The sequence below is a fragment of the Chrysochloris asiatica genome, unplaced genomic scaffold (assembly GCF_000296735.1).
Source record: "Chrysochloris asiatica unplaced genomic scaffold, ChrAsi1.0 scaffold00002, whole genome shotgun sequence".
In the NCBI taxonomy this organism is placed as follows: Eukaryota; Metazoa; Chordata; class Mammalia; order Afrosoricida; family Chrysochloridae; genus Chrysochloris; species Chrysochloris asiatica.
The window spans coordinates 17,271,121-17,296,440 of record NW_006408520.1 but is presented as its reverse complement, the minus strand read 5'-3'; the positions used below and the strand labels follow the sequence as shown (position 1 = coordinate 17,296,440).

Genomic DNA, 25,320 nt, shown 5'->3' with positions numbered 1-25,320 from the left:
TTTGTGCTTACTCAGCATCCCCTCTGTGAGACTTTGCTCAGGTAGCTGTGTCCTGAGGGTGATTTCCCCCAGACTCTGCCTACCCAGCCTTCCATGTTGTTGTTGTTACGTGACATGGAGTTGGTTCTGACTTGTTACCCTGTAATAGGGTTTCCAAGGAGTGGCTGGTAGGTTTGAACTGCCAACCTTGTGGTTATTAGTCGACTGCTTATCCTACAGCACCACACCAGGACCTTCCATACTGGGAAACAAATATGGTTAAGCATCAGGTATACCATTTTTGTGTGTGTGTGTTAAGTGCCGTCGAGTCGGTTCCGACCCATAGCGACCCTGTACAGGGTTTCCGAGGGTGTAAATCTTTACGGGAGTAGAAAGCCTCATCTTTCTCCCGCAAGGAGCTCTGGTAGCTGTGAACCTTAAGGTCAGCAGTTCGAAACTGCCAGCTGCTCCGTGGGAGAAAGATGAGGCTTTCTACTCCTGTAAAGATTTACACCCTCGGAAATCCTGTACAGGGTCGCTATGGGTCGGAACCGACTCGACGGCACTTAACAACAATACCATTTTTAATTCCTGTTTAAAACCTTCTTTCAATGTAGTAGACAAAGCAAGACTTGTTTTGCTGTATTTTATTTGCATTTGAATGGGTTTACTATTTGCTACCTTATAGGAATTTACGATTATTGTGTCAGATTGAACATAGTTCACCCCTTAGAAGAGAGGATTATTGCTCAATAGGGTTTCCTAAACTACAATCTTTATGGGAGCAAATCACAGGTCTTTCTTTCCAATGTGCGTTCAAACCACCAAGCCTATAGTTTGCAGCTGAAAGCTTAATCTCTATGCCAACAGGGTTCTTCTAGCTTATAAATGACGGCAATATAGTCAACTCAATTCAACCAAGACTGACCAGGAATCTACTGTCTCCAGTTACCCTAAGGAGCTCAGCATGAACTCTACCCAGTGCCTGTGTGCAGAGCTCAATCTAGTCTATGCTTTTAAAAATCCTAGAGACCACATTCCGGCTCTTTCTCCCTGCACTTCATATTACATTGTTCTTTGATCTCATTTTCTTTTAAGGTAATAACACAAACACTTTTTCTTCCTCCTTCTCCACTTAAACCAAATTTAAATTTGCGGTAGACTGCTTATCTTCTACGGTCTTTGGGAGGGATGATACATTTCTTTCCATTGCCATGTGATTTGTGGTGTTGTTAGACAATGTAGCGTCAGGCATGGCCATGTGACTTGGTTGGGTCAGTGAACTGAAGTGACAAAGGGACCAGTATGGAGAGAAACTTTAAGATGTGGCTTAAAGCACCTAGAAATGGCTGCCTGCTGATTGATGTGTTTGGCTTTTTTCTCTGCCATAATCCTAATAGGTGCTACTCCTTCTCAGCATAATTAATTTCTAGAATGAGAAGACATTGAGAAGCACTGCAGTCAACCTGCAGCCACAAAAATGTAATGTTATTTGGAAATAAAGATACGTTGTTATAAGCCACTGAGATTTTTAGGGTCATTTGTTCCTGCAGCAGCATTGACTAATTCAAAGATCAAATAATAAATAACAACAGGATAAACACAGAAGTCATAATTCCCAGTCACCTTTATTTATACAAAAGTATATTAAATAAATTATCTCAATATATACAAATAGAACAATATTACCTACATAAATAGAAAATCCTCATTTACAAAACCTTTAAAAAAATTATATAATATATACAATGTTAACCATAGAAGCTCTAAGTACCTTAAATCATAAACTCAGTGTAGTTCATTTATAGTCTTATAAAAATATAGTTAGCTGTCAAGTGCTCAATCCACAGCATTAATCAGTTAAAGTGCTAAAACTGTAACACATATTAGAGGTGCCCAAAATAAAGTTTTCTGCATTTAACACATTCATATAAAAGTTTGTCAGTTGCTCTGAAACATAAAAAACACTCCCCCAAACAAAACAAAACAAAACAAAACAAACCCCAAACCTAAACACCATATTATAAGACAGCAGGCATAGGGTAGAAAAATCCTAGAAAAGTCCCCTGTTCCGTTTCTCTTCCTTACATGGTTTGGTGTTAGCCACTCCCAAGTTCTCCAGAAGTTCAGGCAGAAGTTTTTAAGGCATTTGTTCTCTTTGTTTGTGTGGACAATCTGGTTTCACCTTGAGTATAGAACATACAATCTAAAGCATGATACGTACAAAAGGTGCTGTAGTGTTAAAATAAAAAAAGTAAAAACCTGGAGTTGGTTGTACCATTCATTATGTTCCACAGTAGCTAATGCTAATACAAACACCAGAATGCTAATTGTGATAGCAGGTCAGATAAAGAGCTTTCTTTGAACCCAAAGGGTCTCCATGCTCCAAAGTACTGATTTGAGTTTCCATATAGTCTGTTCTTATAAAAGTTCCTGGCCACAGTGCAACACAAAACTTGCAGGAGTTGGCAGTTTCAACGGTGCTTCCTTTATGCAACGTTAAGAGGGGAGTTCTCCTTTCCACTTTGAGGTGCGCTTGCCTTCCTGCATTTGTATAGAGAGATCAACAGGACTATGATGATGACGATGACCACTAACACCACTGCTCCAATGATGATGGACAATTCTGAAAAACAAATGGCACAGAGTCAGTTTAGAGGGAGTGCTCCAAGCCCAGTTAGCAGTGGACACAACCAAAGACATAAACCCAAGTTACTCAATCTGCTTTTGTGTAATTTGAAATTTCTTTCCTCCAAGCTTTCTACCACACTTGGATTAGGAAAGACTTTGTCAAACCCTAGTTGTTTTAGGACAATGTTTCAATGGCTAAAAGCATTTAAAGGACAACTTAATAAACTAGAAAATGTTCAGAGTCTAGAAAAGATACACATAGTCGAAAGCATGAATAGCTTTTGGAAGCAAGTGATTAACAATGATAATGAGTTTGGCAGCCATGATTACAGCAGAATTAAAAGTGAAGATGGAGGCACAAGTGGCTCCCAGGATTCACACAGAGACGAGATGATTGTGGCAATAAGAAGGCTTTGGGATGGTGGGGGTAGTCCTGGGTGGTGCAAATGGTTAATGTGTGCAACTGCCATACCAAAAGGTTGGAGGATTGAGTCCACTTAGCGGTGCCTTAGAAGACCTGGTGATCTACTTCCAAAAAAATCAGCCACTGAAAACTGAATGGAGCCTCAATGACTCAGTGACAACTAGTGGCTATGGCGGTGTGAAGATGTCAGGGGCATTTGAAATAGCTCTCGAGGGCACATTTCTGCAGACAGAGAAGATGCAGGGAAAACAGAGATCTGGGTGTGCACTAAGGCAGAGGCAGCAGGACTGGAGGTAGGCTTTAGAAAGATTAATCTGAAGGTGGTGGGTAGGAGCCTGGAGGGGTGCAAAACCAGAGGGAAAAAGTGCCCTAACCTCTGTAATGTCAAGAAATAGGAGATAACTGTTTCTTTAAAGTATTTTAAAAATTTTAAGTCTCATTTTAGCAATGAGTTAAGCTATCTTCACTCTCTTTCTTCCCTTGAAATACTCAGAGCACCTCCCATATTGGTAGGGTGACTTGGAGGCTCTCAGCCTCAGGATCAGTCTCAATGCCCACTTGACTCCAGTGTGTGTGCATATCTGTACACGCCCATGTGCGCACACACGCACATGGGTATATTTCATACAGTCTCTTCCATTGAGGGCTTACACTTTATGCCCCATATACCCTCTGTATATCCTCCCTGATGAAGCACGGGCTAAACCTTCCACTGCTAACTAAAAGGTGGGTGGTTCAAACCCAGCAGCCACTCCATGGGAAAAAAACCTTGGCAATCTGCTCCCATTAAGATCTCAGCCTAGAAATCCTTATGGGGCAGTTCTACTCTGTCCTACTGGATCATTATGAGTTGGAATTGACCCAACAACTCACAACAATACCCTTCATGGATGATTACCAGTATCTAATTCGGTGCTATTGCTGCTGATCCAGAGGCACCCACCCAAGATCCACATGTAAGCATGAAAAGTTCAGAGTAATCTGTGATTTGATGCTAAATCCTAAGGACATACTAAATGTCCTTTGCATATTGTCGATGTTCAAGAAAACACTTGTGGATACAAAGGAATAACACTGAAATATTTCTACATGCTTAAAATAATTTTTTAAAAAGAGACTAAGAGCTATTATTCCTTGTTGTTGTTATGTGCTGTGGAGTCGGGTCCGACTCATAGCAACCCTGTACAGGGTTTCCCGAGGCTGTAAATCTTTACGGGAGCAGAAAGCCTCATCTTTCTCCCGTGGAGTGGCTGGTAGTTTCGAACTGCTGACCTTGCGGTTCACAGCCCGATTCGTAACCACTACGCTACCAGAGCTCCTTATTCCTTAAATACCCTGAACACTTTACAAAACAAGTATCACACTGGCTCTGGAAAATACTCTGTGAGCATCCACACACCTCTGAAAATGCCCCTTCCTTGGCTGGAGCACTCCACGAGGCTTTCTGGACTCTTCTGATTTGCTTTTCGGGATGGAATCACCGCCTGGACATTGAAGCAGTAGTCTTCTCCTTTATCCACATCAAGCAAAAACTCATTTGTGTTTGTCTTGGCTGTTTTCTGTTAAAAGATAAAGAGTTCTTAATTCCCCTGGGCCCAGAAAGCGCCCTTTTCCCTTCATTGAGACACTGAGGAAGTAAAAGCCTAGATTCCAGTCAGGGCGACAGACACAAGCCAGACGTGTGAGAATTAGAAGGGACTTGGTTAATCAGTTCCCTTGATCACTGATAAGGATGCCTTTTCTAAGATTAAAGACATCCAAGTTAGGCGCATCCAACCCAATGTAACTCTTTAAAAGATCTTCATAGTAAAAGAGAAAAGTTGAATTGAAGACACATTTTATCTGTAATCCTCAGTAAAGGGAGGAATCAAGAAATATGAAGACCTTAAGGAGCTCTGGTGAGACAATGGTTAAATGCTCATCTGTTAACTGTAAGGTTAGACGTTCAAACTCACCAGCAGCTCTGTGGGAAAAAGACCTGGCAATCTACTTTGGTAGATTACAGTCTAGAAAACCCTATGGGGCAGTTCTACTCTGTTAACTGGAGCCCTGGTGTGGCTGTAGAGTAAACACTAGACTATTAACTGCAAGGTTGGTGGTTCAAACCCATCAGCTGCTATAGGAAAGCCTATACTGGATTGCAGTGAGTCAGAATCACGTGATGGCACTTAACATGAGTCAGAATCAAGTCAATAGCACCTAACAAAAATACAATTTAGTAATACTCTGGCCTAGCCCTTGGCGGAGGAACCTGAGACACTGAGGAAGCCTGCCCCAAAGCCCTAAGAGCCACAGGGCAGATCAGTCACAGGTAGAACTAAGACTTGTTCCATGGCTCTCCACCCAACAAGTAGCAGACAGTGCTTTCAGTCCACCACACTGCCCTCTCAGTCAGTCCTCCCACACCCCGGGTGGCTGTTTTTGAACTGGGAAAGGAGGGAGGAAGAGGGGATAAAAAAAAAAAAAAAAATCAAGAATCTATAATTTAAAACAAGTCACAAACACAAATGAAAAATCCTCACCTTTCCTGTACTTGAAGCTTTCCAATAATAAATAGTATAATTTAAATCCTGGCCGAAAACATCCCGGATGCTCAAGAATGTGCCATTCATTCTGACTAAGGTCCGTGCATCTTGTACTGTCACATTCAGTTTTGTCCCAACTTGTTCAAAACTCTGAATTGTTGGCTGGCCGAGATTTGCTGAAACACAGAAAATGTGTCTGGTTGGAATCAAAGAATTATAACAAAATCCCAGTTGTTTTAGAGAATAACAACTTAGTCTTCCTTCATAAAGCACCTGCAAAGAACTCAACTCCCTGGTTGATAGCAGCACTGTCCAATGGAAACAGTGCTGCAAATGTGATGCTAACTTCCTAGTAGAGAAACGATATTTGAAAAAAACGTAAAAAAAGTAAAATTAATTTTAATATCTTATTTAACCAGATACATCTAAAATATTAACAATTAACATAAAAAAATTTTTTTAGACTTTACACTTTTGGGAACTCAGTTATGCATTTTACATTTATATTAGCCATATTTCAAGTAGACAGCAGCCATTTGCTATACTGAACAGAGTATAAGATTCCATGTTTTAGATACAATAAAATAGGGGTTATGGGAAAGCCTATGCGATGTCTTTGGTACCTCATTTAACTTGTTTTAACCACTGGATCATGTGCTTTGGTTAAATAAAAGTAAAATAAATCTTAGTTATTTAACACCAATTATATATACTAGCCACAGGACAAAGTACGTGTTGTGTATTAAGTGTTGGATTGCCCCATAATCAAGGTAAGCATGGGCTTCCAGGAATGGTGGGCATCTGTCTGTCTCCCAACCCCACAGCACCTTCCTACAGAATCAAAGTCTCTTTTCATATTTACAATCCCAGACAAGAATAAAAACCCAGTAAGCACTGTGCTTACTTACTAATCTACAGTGAGCAGTTTCACATGTTTTTTTACCACATCTTTGATATGGTGAAACCCATGTAAAATTGTTCACTATGGATTAGAGTAAGGGAGCGTGGTGTCTCCATATGCTAAGCACTGGACTGCAAACTACAGGGTCCATGGTTTGAGCCCGCCAGCCACTCCTCAGGGGAAAGATGAGGCTTTCTGCTCTCGGAATCCCATACAGGGTCACTATGAGTCAGAACGGACTCGGAGGCACTGAACAATGTAGATTAGTAAGTAAGCCCGTGCTAACCTTGCTTATTCCTGTGTGTGTGCATGCACACACACACACATAAACACACACAAGATGAACAGATACAAAATTTTCTACTTTATACTATTCTGTTGATATATTCTCTTTCACAAAAAGGGAAATGACCTACAAAAACTCAAGTAGTAAGAGGAAACGGTGAGAGGTCACTGGAGGGAGAACCGATATAATCTTGCAGTTGCTGGAGATTACCACCCACGTGGTCTCTCACCATGGAGAAGATACCAGAGGAGTCTGAAGAGAGGGTCTTCCAGAGAGGGCAGCCCACTCACCTGCTCCTTATTTTGACCCTCACAATAAATAACAATGGTCTTTCTACCCCTTCTCTTCACTTTCTCCACCTCCAGAACTTATTCTCTCTTATGGGGTGGTGGTGGTGGTATCTATGTGCCGTGGAGTTGATTCTGACTCACAGCGACCCTGTACATGGTCTCGAGGTTGTAAATCTTTACAGGAGCAGAAAACCTCATCTTTCTCCCATGGAACGGCTGGTAGTTTCGAACTGCCGACCTTGAGGTTAGCAGCTCGACTCGTAACCACTATGCTATCAAAGCTCCTTCTCTTATGGGATGGTCAGGAGCAAATACAGAAACACCAATAGTACATCACTTTTATTCTAATCAAGGCTTGAAAAGAGAAGCCAACTTTACTCTTCTCAATGTGCTACATGAATGTGGTTCTGTAGGTTAAGCACTGGACCACTAACCTCAAGGTCCACAGTTCAAACCTACCATCTGCTACTTGGAAACCCAGTGAGTTAGAACCACTCGACAGCACTTAACAATAGTCCAGAACGAACTATAGATGTACACAAAAATTTTTAAGCTCCCACTTGGAAGGAACTTTCTGCAATCTCTTGTAAGAGCAAAAAGTCAGTTTACTGGGGGGTAAAGGTTGTGAAAGAAAATATTGCACATCTGAAAATAAAACCCAGCATGTAGGAGGTCGGCTGAGAGCTATTGGCAAGTGCTGGCACATCCCAGAACATAATTATGGTTGATGGATTGAGCACAGGCAAGCAATCCTGACTAGGGCATTAGAGGGAAACTGTGTGGACTTTCTCTATACTTATAAACCTGAAACTTGGACTCCTGGTCTGAAGATGGGACAGATAATTTAGGAGTCCTGGTGTGGTGCTGATGGATAAATCACTGGACTGCAAGGTCAGTGGTTCAAACTCACCAGTTGCTCCTTGGAAACCCTATTACAGGGCAGTGGAGTCAAAACTAACTCAACAGCATGTAACAACAACAACAATAACATGATACATATATAGGGGGTCAAGCTGCAACCCCAGCCTTCATGGATTTCTTACTCCCCAAATATCCAGCATTCACAGCTGGTAGAGTCTGGGGCTAGTCCAGTGAAGACAGCTACTTGATGGCACTATGATCAACTCTGAAATTCATGTCCCTTGTAATTCCTACCACATCCAGGACAAGTGAAGAACTTCTGAGAAAGAAAATGTGTTCATGTGTAAATATTTTTGAATCTAATGATATCACAAGCTCACATGAATACTGTTTCTAACAGCAAGAAAGGAGCTCTGGTGGTGGGTGCGGTAGTTAGGTGCTTAGGTGCTAACTGAAAGGTCGAAACCCACCAGGAGCTCTTCAGGAGGACGTTGTGACAGGCGGTCTGCTTCAGTAAAGATGACAGCCTGGAAAATCTCATAGGGGAGGTCTACTCTGCCCTGGAGAGTCACTCAAAGGCAGAAGCAACTCCTCAGTAATGGCTTTAACAACAAAAACTAACAGTTAGTACAGATAGAGTCATTTTTCTTCCTACTTACTGTCTAAGTAGGGGGTGAACTCTGGGGAGTTTGTAAAAGGAGGTTCCACATCAGAACTGACAGTATGCACGTTCCCTGCAGGGTAGGAGAGAACTCGTGCTGTGTACGTCTGCTTAACATCCTTCACAATCTCATCGGTGAGGTCGCACTCAGTGTCAGTTGTTTGAAAGCATTTGCTTTTCCAATCTCCTAATCTAGTGCTAAAGAAAGAAAGAGATAAAGAGAAATGGAACATTAGGATTTACATTCAACACCACACTTGGTTTCTGGTTGCGGCGTTCTATGGTAACATTAACAGCGACCACAACTCATCCTGAAGAAGCATTGTAGATACTGTTTAAATCTTCACAGCAACTGGGGTGTGGCTTTGTAAACATCCCTGTTTTTACAAGTAAGGCAACTAAGGCAAGGTGAGATTAGGTAACTGGCTCTAAAGCACATAGCTAGACTTCTCATTAAGCAACAGTTTAACTCTTGGGTTTGGCTCTTACCCATTGTGTTATAGTAACTCTTAATGTGTAGAAGGGTTGTCACAATGACATGGGAGAAAGCAATTTTCCATCAAGATTCAACTGTTAATTACAGTCTACTTATTAAATTAGATCACAGTTGCTATTGTATGCTGTTGTTCAGTGATGCTGAGTCAGTTCCGGCTCATAGCAACCTTCTATGTTGTTGTTGTTAAGTGCCGTGGCGTCAGTTCCGACTCATAGTGACCCTGTACAGGGTTTCTGAGGCCGTAAATCTTTACGGGAGCAGAAAGCCTCATCTTTCTCTTGCAAAACAGCTGGTAGTTTCGAACTGCTGACCTTAAGGTTTGCAGTCTGATTCATAACCTTCTATAGGGTTTCTGAAAAGTGGCTGGTGGGTTTGAATCACCAACCGTATGGTTAGCAGTCCAGTGCTTATTCTACAGCGCCACAACAGGACGCCATAGCAACAATATGATAGAGTAAAATGACCCCATAAAGTTTCCAAGAAGCAGATTGCCACGTCTTTCTTCCATGGAACATTCAAATCACTGACTTTTCCGTTAGCAGCAAAGAGTTCAACCATGGTGCCACCAAACCCAAATCTACTGCCATCAAGTAGATTTCAATTCATAGCAACACTATATAGGGTTTTCAAGACTACATTATCTTAGTAGCCTAGCACCTAACCCACAGCGCCACCAGGGTTTCTTATATAATTGTTGTTAAGTGCTGATGAGTCATAGTAACCTTATATAGGGTTTCCAAGAAGCGGCTGGTGAATTTAAACTACTGACCTTTCGGTTATCAGGCCAGTGGTTGGCCTACAGTGCCACACCAGGATTCCTCTTATACCACAGTACACTCTTATTTATTACATTTTTTTAATCACCACTATTTGTGTATTATGATTCATTATCGTTTATTGACTCTACTCACTGGACAGAGATCTTTCCACAAGCTACTTCATTTGATATGATCCTTCTAAGAAGGTACTGGATCTTTTCTACAGATGGAAATACTAGCGCTCAGAGACACTAGGTAACTCATATAAGGGCAGAGGGGTAATGAGTGTTAGAGCTGGGTCTGTCCACCTTCTATGCTACATGTCTCTCTCATGTTTACAAGATGTGGAGACTTCTTATCCAAGATTTCAGAATAAAAATACAGGTATTACCTGTCTAATAAAGCCTGAGACTAAGAGGTTGAAAGACAAATCTTTCTTTCATAAGACATCATTGAAGAGGAAAGGATTTAAAGCACTCCAACTAGAAATGAAATTCTTGTAACGTTCCAAAGCAATCGTGGAAAAGCATGTGACGTGACAGCTACGGGGGTTCTTCCCTACAACATCACCTACTGCCAGGTTCCCATCCCATACTCCCCAGGAACCTCCCAGATCTCTTTCTCAGATTCATTTCTCCCTCCCTATTCCCAGAACCTGTCTCTCCATAAAGCACTTAATGTGAACATGGTCTGCTTTCTGTTTTGCCAGGTGGCCATGTAACCCGAGTCCCTGGTTAAACCGCAGGGCTTTGCATATAACCTCGTCCTGCTAAGTAGCAAACAATCTGAACTTACAGGTTGAATTAATTATTGAGAGGTGGGAGGCAAGCCACTACATTGATTAAATTGTCTAAATTCATTCATATGAGCCATAAGTATGTCTCGTTTTGTTTTGAAATCTGAATTAAATAACTGGAGTAGAAAGGTTTGGGTAAACCCACTCTTTGACCTCAAATTTACAAACTAAGCTTGATACAGAAACATTGTATTATTCTTACATTTCTATGTGGCAAAAGAAGACCAACATGCTTTTTTTTTCTTATGTAACTTCTATTTCATAAGGAGAATGAGTACATGATGATTCTTCGCCGTCACTACGGCAAGTAGCTCAGATAATAGGAGAAAGATTGGCTCTGGGGCTATATTCCATCTGAGACAGAGGCTAGTTGATGGTTCCGAGCTTACACACAGGGATCACACACTCTGTGGCATTATTCAACATAAGGATTTAGAAATAAAAAGAGAAGAGTCTCACCCGAGTTACTAAAAAATTCCAACAGAACACAGAACGTCATCAACTAAGGAGCAGCTTATTTTCCAGAAGTTTTATCAATTCAATTTTGGAGCTCAGAATACTCCCAGTATTACATATATAGGTGATAGTTCAGTGCTAAGACCAGAGTCAATAACAATTTCCAACCACCATTTAAAACTGGTTTCAAGGGGGAGAAATGTAGTTGGAAGTCCAGGCTAGCAGTGGCATCCTGAGCCTGGGGACGTGTTCAGCAGTAGAGCAAGTGGATGGACAAGAGACACAGGGAGGAAAAGGTTCTTCCTCCCAGGCACTGGGGCCTCACTGCCAGACTGAGGCAGACCCCACTGGAGAAGGTGTGTGGGGTACTGTAGTTGCAGACCTGGTGGGGGTACTCACCAACAGTACAGGCATGAATACATACCTTACACTCCCAGGACAACAGTTTCCTCAAGTCTAAAATGCATGCTATGCTTCTTTTAATCAAGGAGTATTATTTATCTGTGGAGAGGGTGTTGGGCAGAATGTGATGGATAGGTTGCTCACAAGACGGCTGGCCTCGGGCAGAGGGAGGGAGACTGTCCTGGTAGGCAGGGCAGGAGCTCTCTGAGAGGATGTTCACAGATCAGGGGCTGTGATCATTTCAACAAATGCAGCTTTATCAAATTTAACAACTTACTTGTCAAAGACGTAAGTTACAAAACCCAGCTCGGTCATAAGTATATTTCACATGCTCACCAAACTAAAGTCTGAAAGTATTGAGGAGACAAGCATTCGTCTTAAAATTTTATTTTCACTATTATTTTGTGATATCCAGAAGTTAAGTGTTTATGGTAAAATTCAGCTCCATATTAGAGGAATTAATGGTCAATGCAGTCTGACAGGTTAAATTTGGCCATTATCAAAAGGTTATGAAACTACTCTATCTTTATCTATCTATCTATCTATCCACTTAGACAGACACACACATACACATTCTCTTCTTCCCTATCGCTTTGGCAATAGTTATCCTAAAGTTCATTTTGGAGACAAGAACATCTACCTAAAAGGAACCACCCTATACTTAGAAGTTGCATTCTAAATGCTACAAAAGATTTGATATGAGATAAAAACAAAGATAAAACTGAATTTTTAAGAAGTCAGAAAAACCCTTTAATTTTAGCCAATGATACTTTTGTGCCTCCCTACAATTACTGTTAAAAACATTTTTATAGCTGCTGTTAATAAAATAATAATTTAATAAAATCTTTACCAAGACTCCTAAAATATTTCAGAAATGAAACTCTTGCCAAGAACATGAAGCAAACCACGATATGCTATCCACTGCTAATGCTGAGACAGACTGTGTTGAGTGGTGTGGTGGTTAAAGCACTTGGCTATTAACCAAAAGGTCGGCAGTTTGAACCCATCAGCCCTCTAAGAGAGAACGATGAGGTTGTTTGTTCTTGTAAAAAAGATTCAGTCTCAGAAACCCTAGGGAGCAACTCTACTCTGTCCTACGGAATCCACTTTATGGTAGTAGGGAGGTACTGGGTGCTGTCAATCAGACATGGAGATGCAATGGGCAGAGCAGCTGTGACAACTGAGGGTGCAGAGAGAGGAGCTCTTCCTTGATGCATGGTGAGTCACTAATTTGGGCTCCGCAGAAAGCATGCATGCAACTCAATTTTGATTCACAGAATCCAAAGATTAATGAATCAAACACTGCTTGAGGGCAATGTATACATCTAAATTCTTTCCAACCTCTTGCTTAATGCAAATCACAGTCTAGACAGTTAGCAAAAGAAAAGGCATCTGTGTTTAGATGAAGTTAGTGCTCCTTAATCCAGAAACACATGAATCCGTGCCTCCACCACCCTCTCAAAAGGTTTGTCCCACCAACGGTTTCTACTCCATTTGGGAATTTTCCCATCATTTCCAAAAACAATGAAAACTTCTGATCAATTTAAGGTCTGGGAATTTCAGTCTTGATGAAATACTGACTGGCCAGCAAATTACCACACATGGTCCCCTCTTCTTTGTCTTATGGTAAATAATCTCATCAATTGATCAACTTTAAAGACATGTGTACTCAGAACAGGAAAGTAGAAACAACAAAACACCTTCATTTCTTTTTCCTTTTTTGCGGGGGAGATATCTGGTGTGCTGCTGTAGACTGAGCACTCAACTGCAAGGTTGCTTTGAAACACAAGGGCAGTGTTTAAACTCCTCGGAAACTCTACACAGCCACTCCTCGGAAACTCTACACAGGGTCCCTAGGAGTCCTAACCAACTCAATGGCACACAGCGGTGGCATCTTACCTTATCTGAACGGTGTAAACATGATTGACAGGTTTGGGTTCCCACTCCAGAATTGTCTTGAAATTTGTTGATTTCCAAGCTAAATTATATGCTGTCACTATATTGGAAGCACCTTTAAACAAGACAGAGATACCTATTATTATATGCACTTCTCAGCATGCTTCAAATACCTTCCCACCCTTCTGTTACATAAATTCCAGTTTTTCGGGGTTTGTTTCTCAACCACAAAAGATTTATTACTGAATTATCAAGAAAAGGGCCTTCAAGAATTTTCTAGGCCCCAAAATTATCTCACTGCAAGATTTACCCTGTAATCCATGGAAACTGGCAAAGATCTTGAAACCCTTGTTTGAAATTATTCATAGGGAAAAGTCTTGTAATAATTTGATTTGGAAACAGCTCAGGAACCACCAAGGTTCCAGAGTGCCCATGACCTAGTTCAGGAAGGACATGACTATAAAGCACAAACCAGTGTGGGCCAGAACCTTTAGGACCGGGTTTTCAACAAGTTATAGAGAGTGACAAATCCTACATAGCCAAAAGAATTAGAACTGCATACAACTAACAAGTATACTCATGACTTTCTCCACTTTTCCAAAATTTCTCTACACTGAAGCGTCTACAAAGAGGGGTGACCTGTGGCCTGTCACACCATCGGAAAGCACTTATGCTTTATGTTTACGGTCAGTTTTCCCAGTCTCCCACATCGAACAGGATTATAGGGCACGCAGTTGTCCAAGTAACATTTCGTAACACTGAGGTCCGCTCTTTACAGGAGAGATGAACAAGTATGGAAAGATAACCTCCAAACCACTGGCCCACATGGGATTTTGCGCAAATGTGACCCCATGGTCCTTACCTTCAAATAAGTGTATCAAGGTCTTTGCAAGTTTCCAAGAATTATATGGTAATTCCAAGAATTATATTCAAGATCTCTTGAACCATGAGATAATTATGGTTCAAGAAAATTCCAGAGGACTTTTTTTTTTTATAATTCAGTAGTAAAGCTTTTGTGGTTGAGAAACCTCCAAAAACTTCTCAATCTTAAAGCGGGAGTCAACCACGCACTTAAAGGAACACAATGGACTCCTGGAAAAAGGAGCTCCAGCAGTAAAAGGCAGCGGGGCCTGAGGTTCATTCTAACCCGCCTGGGTGAGCATGGCCGAGTTCCTTGAGAGCCGGAGGTACCTCGTAGCGCTCCAGGTAAATCGGGCGTTCCTGTCGCCACCTCAGGGAAGGCGTCCCCGCCGGCTGCGGAGGTCGGGTGCCACTCACCTGCAGCGCCGGCCACTTGGGCAAAGACCCAACTGAGCACGAGTGTCTGAGCAACAGCGGCCTCGGGGCGCGGGGCGCGGGGTACCATCTCCACGAGGGGGCGGCGAGGTCCGGAGGATTCGGTTGCGCCCGGAGGCTGGAGAAGTTGGGCTGGAAGGAGCTCGTGGGGACGCGGGGATCCCAGAATCTGATGGGAGTCTGTGCTCGGCGCGCTATAAATCCTGCGGGGGCGTTCGCGCTCGGCCGGCTCTCGGCTCTCGGCTCCCGCCCCCCGCCGCTCCTCCTGACTCCCCGCCCCCGGCCCGGCTAGCCGCCGTCACCGTGGGCGGCCCCCTGCAAATCCACACCCCTGCCCCACCTCCTCCCGATCGGAAACTGCGGGACCCTGCTAGGGGTGACTCACCGGTGATTCAACCCCATCGCGGAGCGCAAAGCTGCCCGACGGCCACCGACGGCTCCAGGTGCTTCGTTAGCCGAGGCCCCGACGCCCCCAGAACCCCGTCAGTGTTTCGCCTCACCCCTGCGAATCCGGAGTGTCCAGCCTGGGCGAATAACGAGTCTGAGGGGAAGAAAGAGGAGGGCCGAGATGGAAGGATTCATTGAGTGGGAGGAAGTGAATTTTCATTTGGAGATGGTGTTTTCCGGACCCCGAGGGAGCTGCAGCTTTTACAAAGCGCAATTGAAAGAACCGACTCCCGGCACCTCTAGGGCACTTCCCAGGCTCCGGGCTCTTTGCTCTTGAGGCGCTGAGACGCAGAGATCTGCGGAGGGTAGGGGAGCAAGGCCTTCGCCGTGCTGCGGTTTGATCTTCAATGTTCAGGGGCACTGATACCCGGCTTTCCCACCTCACAAGGCGCTTAGCTTGGGTCTGATGGGGGTAAATGCAGGTGTCTGCCCTGGGTTAAGAGCACCCCATGGCTCCACAGGTCCGAATGATCAGCCCAAGTGACCCAAAGTTGGCGATTTGCTGAGGGAGAATTCCAGGGTGACTTAAGTAGCCTGGGGTTCCAGAATGAAACTGTTCTCACATTGAAAAAGCCGTTTGCCGCTACTTTAGTCCCGCCCATGTGTAGAGAAACCAAAAATGAAAAAGAAGAAAAAATCAGATTTCCGTGCCAGTAGATTTAAGTTTTAGTTTTTAATTATTTTTTTGACTTCCCCTTCTGGCCTTTTCAATAAAATTATCAGGCAGTTAATGGACAGTTTTGTTTAACGACCGTTCAGTGGCGTTGTGTTCGTGCTGCTAGCACATTATTACTTGTAGTTGTCGCCTGGAATCCCTGGGTGGCGCTTGACTACTAGCCCAAAGATTAGTTTAGCGGGAACCCACTCCGAGGTGCCTCCGATGACAGACCTGGCTGTCTGCTTCCTAAAGGTCACAGCTTTGAAAATCCTATGGAGCAGTTCTACTCTGCACACATGGGCTCATCAGAAGTCGGAATCTACTGGCAGCTGATAGTTACTCAAAGATATGGTTGGAGGGTTCTCGTGTGGAGAGTGCTATCTCCCTATCACCCAGGATTTTTACCTCAGGAATTCAGCCTTGCATTTTAGTGCCACACTGTACACAATTCCATACTGTCTGCTTTACGGTCATTTAAAAAGAAACAGCAAAACTGCAAATGCTTTATTATCCCTTGCCTGAAGTGAAATAGCATACGCAGGCTTAATCCCTGTGGGTTTTAGGAGTATCATAGTGACCCCATGTGATGAGTAGAACTGCTCCCTAGGGTTTTCTAGGTTGGTGTGGTGCTGTGGGTTAATGCCCCAGACTGCAAAGTCCATTGAACTACAAGATCGGTGGTTCAAGCTCACCACTCGCTCCTTGGAAACCCTATACAGGGTTGCTGTGGGTCGGAACCGACTCGATGGCACTTAACAACAACAACAACAATCTTTACAGGAGCAGATTGTCGGGTCTTTTCCCCAGAGAACTACTTGGTGGATTCAAATTACTTACCTTTTTTCAGTTAACAGCTGAGTGCTTGATTGTTGTGCCTATAGGTGCTGGGGTTTTTGCACAATGACTGGCACATGTTGTTGCTCTTGTTCAGCGCCTTTGAGTCGGTTCCGACCCATAGAGACCCTGTATAGGGTTTTCAAGGAGCAGCTGGTGAGCTTGAACCACCAACCTTATAGTTCAAAGGACTTTGCAGTTTGACGCATTAGCCCACAGCGCCACACCAGGACTCCGCTGGCTCTTTATATGTTTTGAATCAATGAGTACTTTATGGAGACATTGGTGTTTAAAAGATTAGGTTTGTCCTTGCAATTGTACTGTCTAAGTGCGAGGCAATGAGTGTTCCATATGCTCAAATTGGTAAGAAAATCCAAGTCTCTTTTGGGTTGAAAGGCACCCCCTGACAGCCTGCTGCAATTGTGGACCCAAGATTAAACAATCTTTGCTGCAGTCAGAAAATCTAACTAGGAGGAACGTTAGCTGAAGAACAAAAAACAAATATGGAAGTTTGAGAACTGGCTAGTAGTTTTCTAGATGCCTGAGTCCTAGGATGATTCAGAATATACTCAGTCATATGATGAAGCTGTTGATCGTTTTCCAGGCATTGAGAGGTTTAATGACTTTTCAGAATAAATTGCACAAAATATAATCTCCCTCAAAAGTGCTAAATTAAGCTTTATGATAGCAGGTGAAATTGAGAGTAATTGTTAGGTGCTGTTGAGTTGGTTCTGACTCATAGCAATGCTCTGCACAATGGAAGGAAGCACAGCTTTGTCCTGCACCAGTCTCACTGTTGTTAATGTTTGAGCCCATTGTTGCTGCCACTGTATCAATTGCTCATCCCACTGAGGGTCTTTCATTTTTTCACTGACTTGCTACTAAATATGATGTACTTTTCCAGGGACTAGTCCTTACTGATGACATGTCCAAAGTACACGAGAGTAATTAATATAAAGCTATTACATACGTTTGAAATGACAAAATTTAAGTGAAAAACAAAATTTGAAAAAAGGCCAAGGATGAGTTAGGAGTCAATGGGAACACAGAGTTCTGGGGGAAAAAAACTTAAAAATGACTCAGCAAAACCTAAGAAACATCTGGTAGGGTATAGTTAGTCATGGGAAAATTGGCAGTCATGATTAGGCATTTTGTGCAAAGGATTTTATATTAGTCCAACAGTTTACATCAAACCTAAATTAAATACTTGAAAGGCCGTTCAAGAAAATCTGTTATCCTGCTCATTTAATATACTTCTATTCACTGTATGGGGGAGTGCAGTGGCTCCATAGGATGAGCACTGGACTATGAACTAGGAGGTTGGCAGTTTGAGCCCACCAGCCACTCCATGGGAGAAAAATGAGGCTTTCTGCTACTGAAAAGATTTACAGTCTCAGAAACCCTCTATTGGTTCACAATGAGTGAGAACAGACTTGATGGCACTTAACAACAATAATTAACTGTCTAGAATAGCTTATCTGAAAAACTTCACTAAATAAGTTATTGGATAGCACCAAGATTCTGAAAAAGATACTTTTAAAGTAAAAGCTTTCTCTTCAAACCTTAGATAAGGATGTTTTCAGCACAGTTAACTATCATTATATGCCAGGGCTTAACAAACTATCATTTTTATTCTCTACATACAATAGTGATGAAATCTCACCAACATAAATATAAATTGTAGATATCATTTTAGTAACAAAAAGTCATTCAAAATGCAAATTGTTCACTTATAATCTTATTAGTATAAAAATTTTAAATGGTAACATCTCACGTAAGTATCCCTTAATTCCACATTTCTGTCTCTTCTTATAGTTGAGAAATGCACTACATGTGATGAGTAGAATTCTTACCAGATGCATGATTCCTGCTAGGCTCTGGGTGTACAGGGTAAAACAAAAAGGGCCCCTTTCCTATTAAACACATTATCACTCCTACATTCTGCCCCAGTATTAATGGTTTGAATGATTTTCTGTCAGTATCTTGGATTGGATATAAAGCAATCTTAACAATGCTATATATTAATAAATTTTATGTAATGCTAATTGAAACAAACATAAGATGTAGGTTGGTTATGGTCAGCCCATCAAGCAGGTACTTTTAATTCTGAAAATAATTCAAAGATTTGAAATGCATGAACTTTTATCAGTTTGAATGTATTTGATGAACTTGGAAAGTTTTGCACATGGAGAAAAGAACGCTACGGAGAAAGATAATTCTATAAAAGGGCACCTCTAACAGAAAAGATAGCGAGGTATGGGATTCCTCAGGCGAGGAACAAATAGTACAATAAAATAGCCAATTTAAAAACATACATCTAGGAGTTTTCATGTGTAGTTAGAAATACATACCGATTATACATTGTTAAAAACAGCCTCACATATGCTCCCGGTTTTGGCCCCAAACCTATCCAACCACTTGCCTCCTTTGATTGACGGTACTACATCATCTTACACGATTTATTCTTTCAAGCAGACTTCTCAAGGCAGGAAGTAATTTCTGAAGAAGCGAAGTTATTTCCACACTGGAAGCGTGTCTATAATATTTGACTAGTAGTAAATGTCATTCTAAATTATAACTCTTGAAGTTGCTCTACTGTAGTAACAACACAAAGTCCTGGTGTGGCTCTGTAGGATAAGCATTGGACTGATAACCACAAAGTTGGCAATTCAAACCTACCTTGGAAGCCCTATACAGGGTGGCTATGAGTTAGGACTGACTGGACGACAGTTAACAACAACAACAACAACAACCCTGTAGTAACTCACAGTTATGATCAATGACAAGCAGACAATCAATGAACTATTCTCGGTCATAAGCGAAATAAGAGGACACACACTATAGAAGATGTATATGTGATCGTGACAGCCACTGGCGTTCAGAACTTGGTAGTTATTATTTGTTGTTGTTGTTGTCAGGTGCCATCGAGTCGGAACCGACTCATAGCGACCCCATGCACAGCAGAACGAAACAATGGTCGATCCTGGGCCAACCTCACCACCGCTGCCACCCCCGAGTCCATCAATGATGCCACCTGGCCGATCCATCTCGTTGGGGGTCTTCCTCTTTTTCTCTGACCCTCCACCCTACCCAGCATGACATCCTTCTCCAGTGATTGTTTCCTCCGGACTACATGTCCAAAGTAGGAGAGACGAAGCTTAGCCATCCTGGCCTCCAAGGAGCACTCTGGCTGCACTTCTTCCAAAACAGATCTATTGTTAGATAATAATAATATTGTAGTTATTATTAGCAGCTATTAAAATGACCAAGTTGAAAGGGCAAGTCTTTCACCTGGACCTTTATTTTAAGAACAGTTTGTTTTGTATCCCTACTATTTATGGATTTATTCATCAAGATCCTGCCTTATGCAGATAAATTAATATTTACTGAGGGCTTACTAGTGCAAATGGAGGCATCCAAGGGTCTGTGATAGAATCCTTGCCTGCCATGCAAGAGACCTGGGTTCTCTTCCTGGCCAGTGCACCTCATGCTCAGTCACCATCCAGGTGTCATTGGAAGCTTATTTGTTACTTTGATGTTGCACAGGTTTCAGCAAAGCTTCCAGATATAGAAAGAAATGCTTGACAATCTACTTCTAAACATCAGCCAATAAATTCCTATGGATCCCAACAGTCTGAACACAGAGATGACACAGGACGACAGGGCAATGCTTTGTAATTCTAATAAGTACTAAAAGACCCTTTTTATTTTTGTTGTTAAATGCTGTGGAGCTAGTTCCAATCCATAGCCACCAGTATAGGGTTTCCAAGGAGTGACTGGTGAGCTTCCAACCTTGCAGTTCAAACTAACTTTGCAGTCCAGCACATTAGCCCACAGCACCACGCCAGGACCCTAATACTTATAAAAATAACTTTGCTATTGATCTTGTCAAAGCTCTCTGGTTGCCGCAAATTGCTAAATGCTTGGCTACTAACTGAAAGGTTGGTGGTTCAAATCCATTCAGAGATACCTCAAAAGAAAGGCCTGGTAATATACAGCTGAAATATCACCGCCATTGAAAACTCTGTGCTAGTTAAAGTTTTGTGTAAACTTGGCTGGGCCAGGATTCTCAGTGGGTTAGCAATTAAGATGCAGTAGCCACCTCCATGATGAGATCTTATAAAACATAGGGACTGATCACATCAGAGCACATCATGAGAGTGATTATATCATATAAGATCCCTTCTCCCATACATTTCTGTTTGATTTAATCCATCCACGTGTGGTATTTCTGTAATAGCTGCATTATATAAATAAGACAAACTCTATGGAGCGCAGTTCTATGTTGACACGCATAGAGTTAACATGAGTCAGAATTGACTTGACAACAGTTTTATGATGTTTTTTTCCCCTATCTTGTCGAGTTTTCACTTCTTTTGGTTACAGTTATCTAGGGGACAGGCATATTAATGTTTTATTAGTTGTTCAGCTCAATTCACTGAACATCACTTATCCTATGTGCTAGGTATGATAGGTACTGGGAAACCAAGATGAAGATGTGCCCTTGCTCTGAAGGTTCTGAGATAAAGGACAACATGAGACACAATTCATGTGTTCATTAATCCAATAAACATTTATTGGGCACCTACTATCTGAAGGATCTTTGCTGGGCACCTGGGGTCCAAGGATGTTCAACACATAGTCCATGTGGCTAATTACGTCTATGAAATATTGTCTCCTTTGCCATGAGAACAGAAGAACTAGATGCCATCCAGCTACCTTTGATTTTCATCAAAGGTTCTATAGAAGAATCCTGATTAAAAGGGGCAAGTGCTGAACAGAATTTCACATTCTCATGAATTACAAACTTTCTGGAGCCAAAGGGTCTGGATAAATCCCTGAAACTGTTGCCTTGAGATAATTAAAAAAAATTTAAACCAAAAATATCCTCTGAAGGCTTCTTAAAACTAAACAATAGTTCAGTTTTACTAGTTAAAAAAATAAAGATCCACCGTGAGCATTATGCTGTCTTAGAACTATCTGTTGTTGTTAAGTGCTATTGTTCCCCTAATGAAGACTAGTACCTAACACCTGGTGGTGGTGGTTGTTGTTGGTGGGCCATGGAGTCGGTCTCTACTCAAAGAGACCCTGCATAGGGTTTCCGAGGCTGCAAATCTTTACAGGAGCAGAAAGCCTCATCTGTCTTCCATGGAATGACTGGTAGTTTTGAACTGCTGACCTGAAATTAGCAGCCTAACTCATAACCACTATGCTACCAGAGCTCCTTACCTAACATTTAGACAGTACCATTCGTCTTGCAAATAGTCAATGGTAGACACTCTGGACAGTAAGATGAATGGACAGTTTGTATCTATAGTTCTAACATGGTGTCATTTTCTGAGTCTGTGAAACTATTTTATTCTTTCTACATTGAGCTCTCTCTCTCTTTTTTATTTCAAAGTTATTTATTTATTTATTTTGTTTTCACCCAATCAGACATTTTGTTTCATGTCAATGATTACACTCCCCTCCCTGTAACAATAGTTATCCTGCTTCCACCCTGTGGCTTTCCTTTTACATTTTATTTTCCACAGATGAACACAGTAAAAATATTTGATGTATGCATACAAAACAACAAAAAATATATATATTCATATAAATGTTCAATGGGCACTTTTGCAATCCAGCCTCCTGCCCGCAGGCACACAGCCTTTCTCAGTCCGTGGGCCTAGAGTCCTCAGCTTGAGCTTCTCGTAAAAATTCTTCTTAGCTGATGTCATGACACCAGTGGAAAAGCACACAGTCATTTGGAAATATTGAATGGCTCTCTGTACCAGAACAATTTCTGTTATTTGCTACCAGAAGATAGCAAGAAAATATGATTATAGCACTTCAGGAGAAAGATGAGACTTCCTGTTCCCACAGAGATTTAGTGGCGTGGACACCCTATACTGGGTTGCTATGGGTCAGAATTGACTCCATGATACTTAAGAACAACAACAAAGGTATTAACTTGATTAATATTCACAACAGCCCTATAAAAGATAGGTGGGATTTTACATTTTAATGATGACTTGTTGCAGTTGGGAAGTGGTAGAGTTGGGGTTTGAACACAGGCAGTTGAGCGCCAGAGTATACCTCCATATCCACTATACTGTATAATCTCTCTTCACTGTCAACACTAAAACGGGCACATTTCTCACGAAAGCTCAGTGTAAACGACGGCATGGATCCAGGTCACGTGCTTCTTTTTCCTCAATATTCTCTGCCTTGTGAAGCTGACCCTCTCTTAAGTTTCTGGCTACAAAATATAGGAAACTTCCCAAACAAAACCAAACCAAATCTGACCATACTTGAGAATAAAGTCTCCTTTTTTTGTTGTTGTTGCTTTTTTCCCCTTCAGAACTGGAAAACAAAAGCAAAAACAACAACCCACCAAAACAAAAGGCTTTACCTGGTGTGGCACTGTAGGATAAAGCACTGGACTTCAAGGATGATTTGAACCATAAGATTGGTGGTTCAAACTCACCTTCACAAACCTATTGAGGGTCACTATGAGTGGGAACCGACTTGACTGCACTTTAATAACATACGTGAAAATGGCTTCTTTACTCTGACAACATGAAATAAATGTTCCTCATGATTTTCTGTCATTCATGATCAATTGTGGTTCATAACTGCAACTAATTAGCTAGAATTTGGGTTAACAGGGCACTTTCTGACCTATTTTTTGCTCCAGCTGGTTAGTTAGTTCAATCCATAATCATCTTCATTTATCTACTAGCCAATCCACATCTCTCTTCTGACTTGTGAATTCACATCCTATTTGTCCTCACACAAACATCAGGCTCAAGATGGAACTTGTCTCACTCGTGTGTCCACTCATTTATTTGTGTGATGATTTCTCCTTACTCAAGGGCCATTAGGAGTCCTGGTGTGGCGCTGTGGGCTAATGCACCAGACTGCAAAGCTGTTTGAACTGCAAGGTTGGTGGTTCAAGCTCATAAGCTGCTCCTCGGAAACCCTATACAGGGTCGCTATGGGTCGGAATCGACTCAAAGGCACTTAACAACAAGGACCATTAGGGACCATCTGCAGATGAGAGACCTCCTATGGGGTCTAGGGGTTGTTTCTGCCACTGATGGGACTCCTTTATGGTCCACCACTGCCCCGAACCTAATCTTGGCTGCTCCGTGCCACACTCAGAGCCTGAAACTTGGGCAGCCCCAGTGTCTGTGGGTCTAAGGCCTGGCTTATTTGAGTTGTCCACATCATCTTAGAAAAATGCTGACGGCATCTGTAGAAACCATGGCTGAAGGTGGTCCCAGGAAAAGAATCGCCCCAAGCCCTTTTCCTCCCTCCTATCACAAACATATTTATCTTTCAAAGTCCGGTTCTAATAATCATGAGAAAAACACCTATGGGTGAAATGCAGCCAAGAGTAACTATGAGTTTGTGGCTGTTGTTGGGTAGTTGTGGGACCAGATGGAGAGAACTTTATTTTTACCATGAATGGGATTTTAGAGCTGAGAACTCTGGTTTGGCGCAGTGGGTTAATGTGCTGGGCTGCAAGGTTGGTTTCAACTATAAGGTTGGTGGTTCAAACTCACCAGCAGCTCCTCTGAAACCCTATCCAGGGATGCTATGAGTTGGAACTGACTCGATGGCACTCAACAACAACAACAAGGTTGGCAGTTCAAACATACCAGTTGCTCCTCAGAAACTTTATAAAGGGTTGCTATGAATAGCGTAGTGGTTACGAATTGGGCTGCTAACCTCAAGGTCGGCAGTTCGAAACTACCAGCGGTTCCGTGGGAGAAAGATGAGGCTTTTTGCTCGCGTAAGGATTTACAGCCTCAGAAACCCTGTGCAGGGTCACTATGAGTCAGAACTGACTCCACGGTACTTAACAACAACAATGATTCAGAACATGGAGATCTGGTGTGACACTGTAGGATAAGCATTGGACGACAAAGTCAGTTTGAACTGAAAGGTCAGTGGTTCAAATTCACCATTCATGCCTTAGAAACTATGGGTTGGAACCAACTCAACGGCATTTAAAACAACAACAACAACAACAAATGAGTCAGAACTGATTCCATGGCACTTAATAACAACAACAACATTTGTACATAAGCCACAGTACCTACGTCTAGAGAGGCACAGGAGAACTTTCTCTCATAACTGAGAGCGTCATTCTGTCTTTGTCTCCATAGGAGGCAAACTAACTTTGGAAAGGAGAGACCCTAAGAGGGACAGAGATAAGGCTCCAAGCAATTTTCTAGGATTTTCCTATCATCTATATAGTACCCTCCCAGGCAAACTAATTTCTCTCTTCATCTGAAAGTTGGAATCACAATTCTTCAAAGCCTTCTGAAGGATAATGGACAAGTAATGATTTTTTTGCAATACTCAACTCTAGACACTGGGCTGTCTAGGATAATCACTGGACTGCTAACCACAAGGTCGGTAGTTCAACCCCCCCAGCCGTTCCTTGGAAACTTTATACAGGGTGGCTATGAGTTGGAACCAAATCAATAGCATTTAACAACACATCCAATAAGGGTCATTTTATAACTGAAGGTATTATCCTATAATGATAGCAGGCAAAACATACCACACCAATATAAAATATAAATAGCTGCTTTTTAGTCCAGTGAGGTGAGGTTTGTGTATATTGTTGTTGTTGTCAGGTGCCAATGAATCTGAACTGACTCATAGCTACCCCATGCACAGCAGAACGAAACAGGAACTTTTTAAAGTATTGAAGAGCAGAGATGTCA

The 25,320-nt window shown here is 42.0% G+C and overlaps 1 protein-coding gene across 1 annotated transcript; it reads right to left on the bottom strand.

Annotated features, from left to right (window-relative positions):
* Positions 1 to 2,468: 2,468 nt before the first annotated feature.
* On the bottom strand, positions 2,469 to 14,728 carry F3 (coagulation factor III (thromboplastin, tissue factor)). The gene is made up of 6 exons (XM_006831045.1): positions 14,641 to 14,728; positions 13,366 to 13,477; positions 8,557 to 8,756; positions 5,557 to 5,735; positions 4,434 to 4,593; positions 2,469 to 2,605 (listed from the first exon to the last, which is right to left on the bottom strand). The coding sequence occupies exons 1-6, from the start codon at positions 14,726 to 14,728 to the stop codon at positions 2,469 to 2,471; spliced, it is 876 nt and encodes a 291-aa protein (XP_006831108.1).
* Positions 14,729 to 25,320: the final 10,592 nt, after the last annotated feature.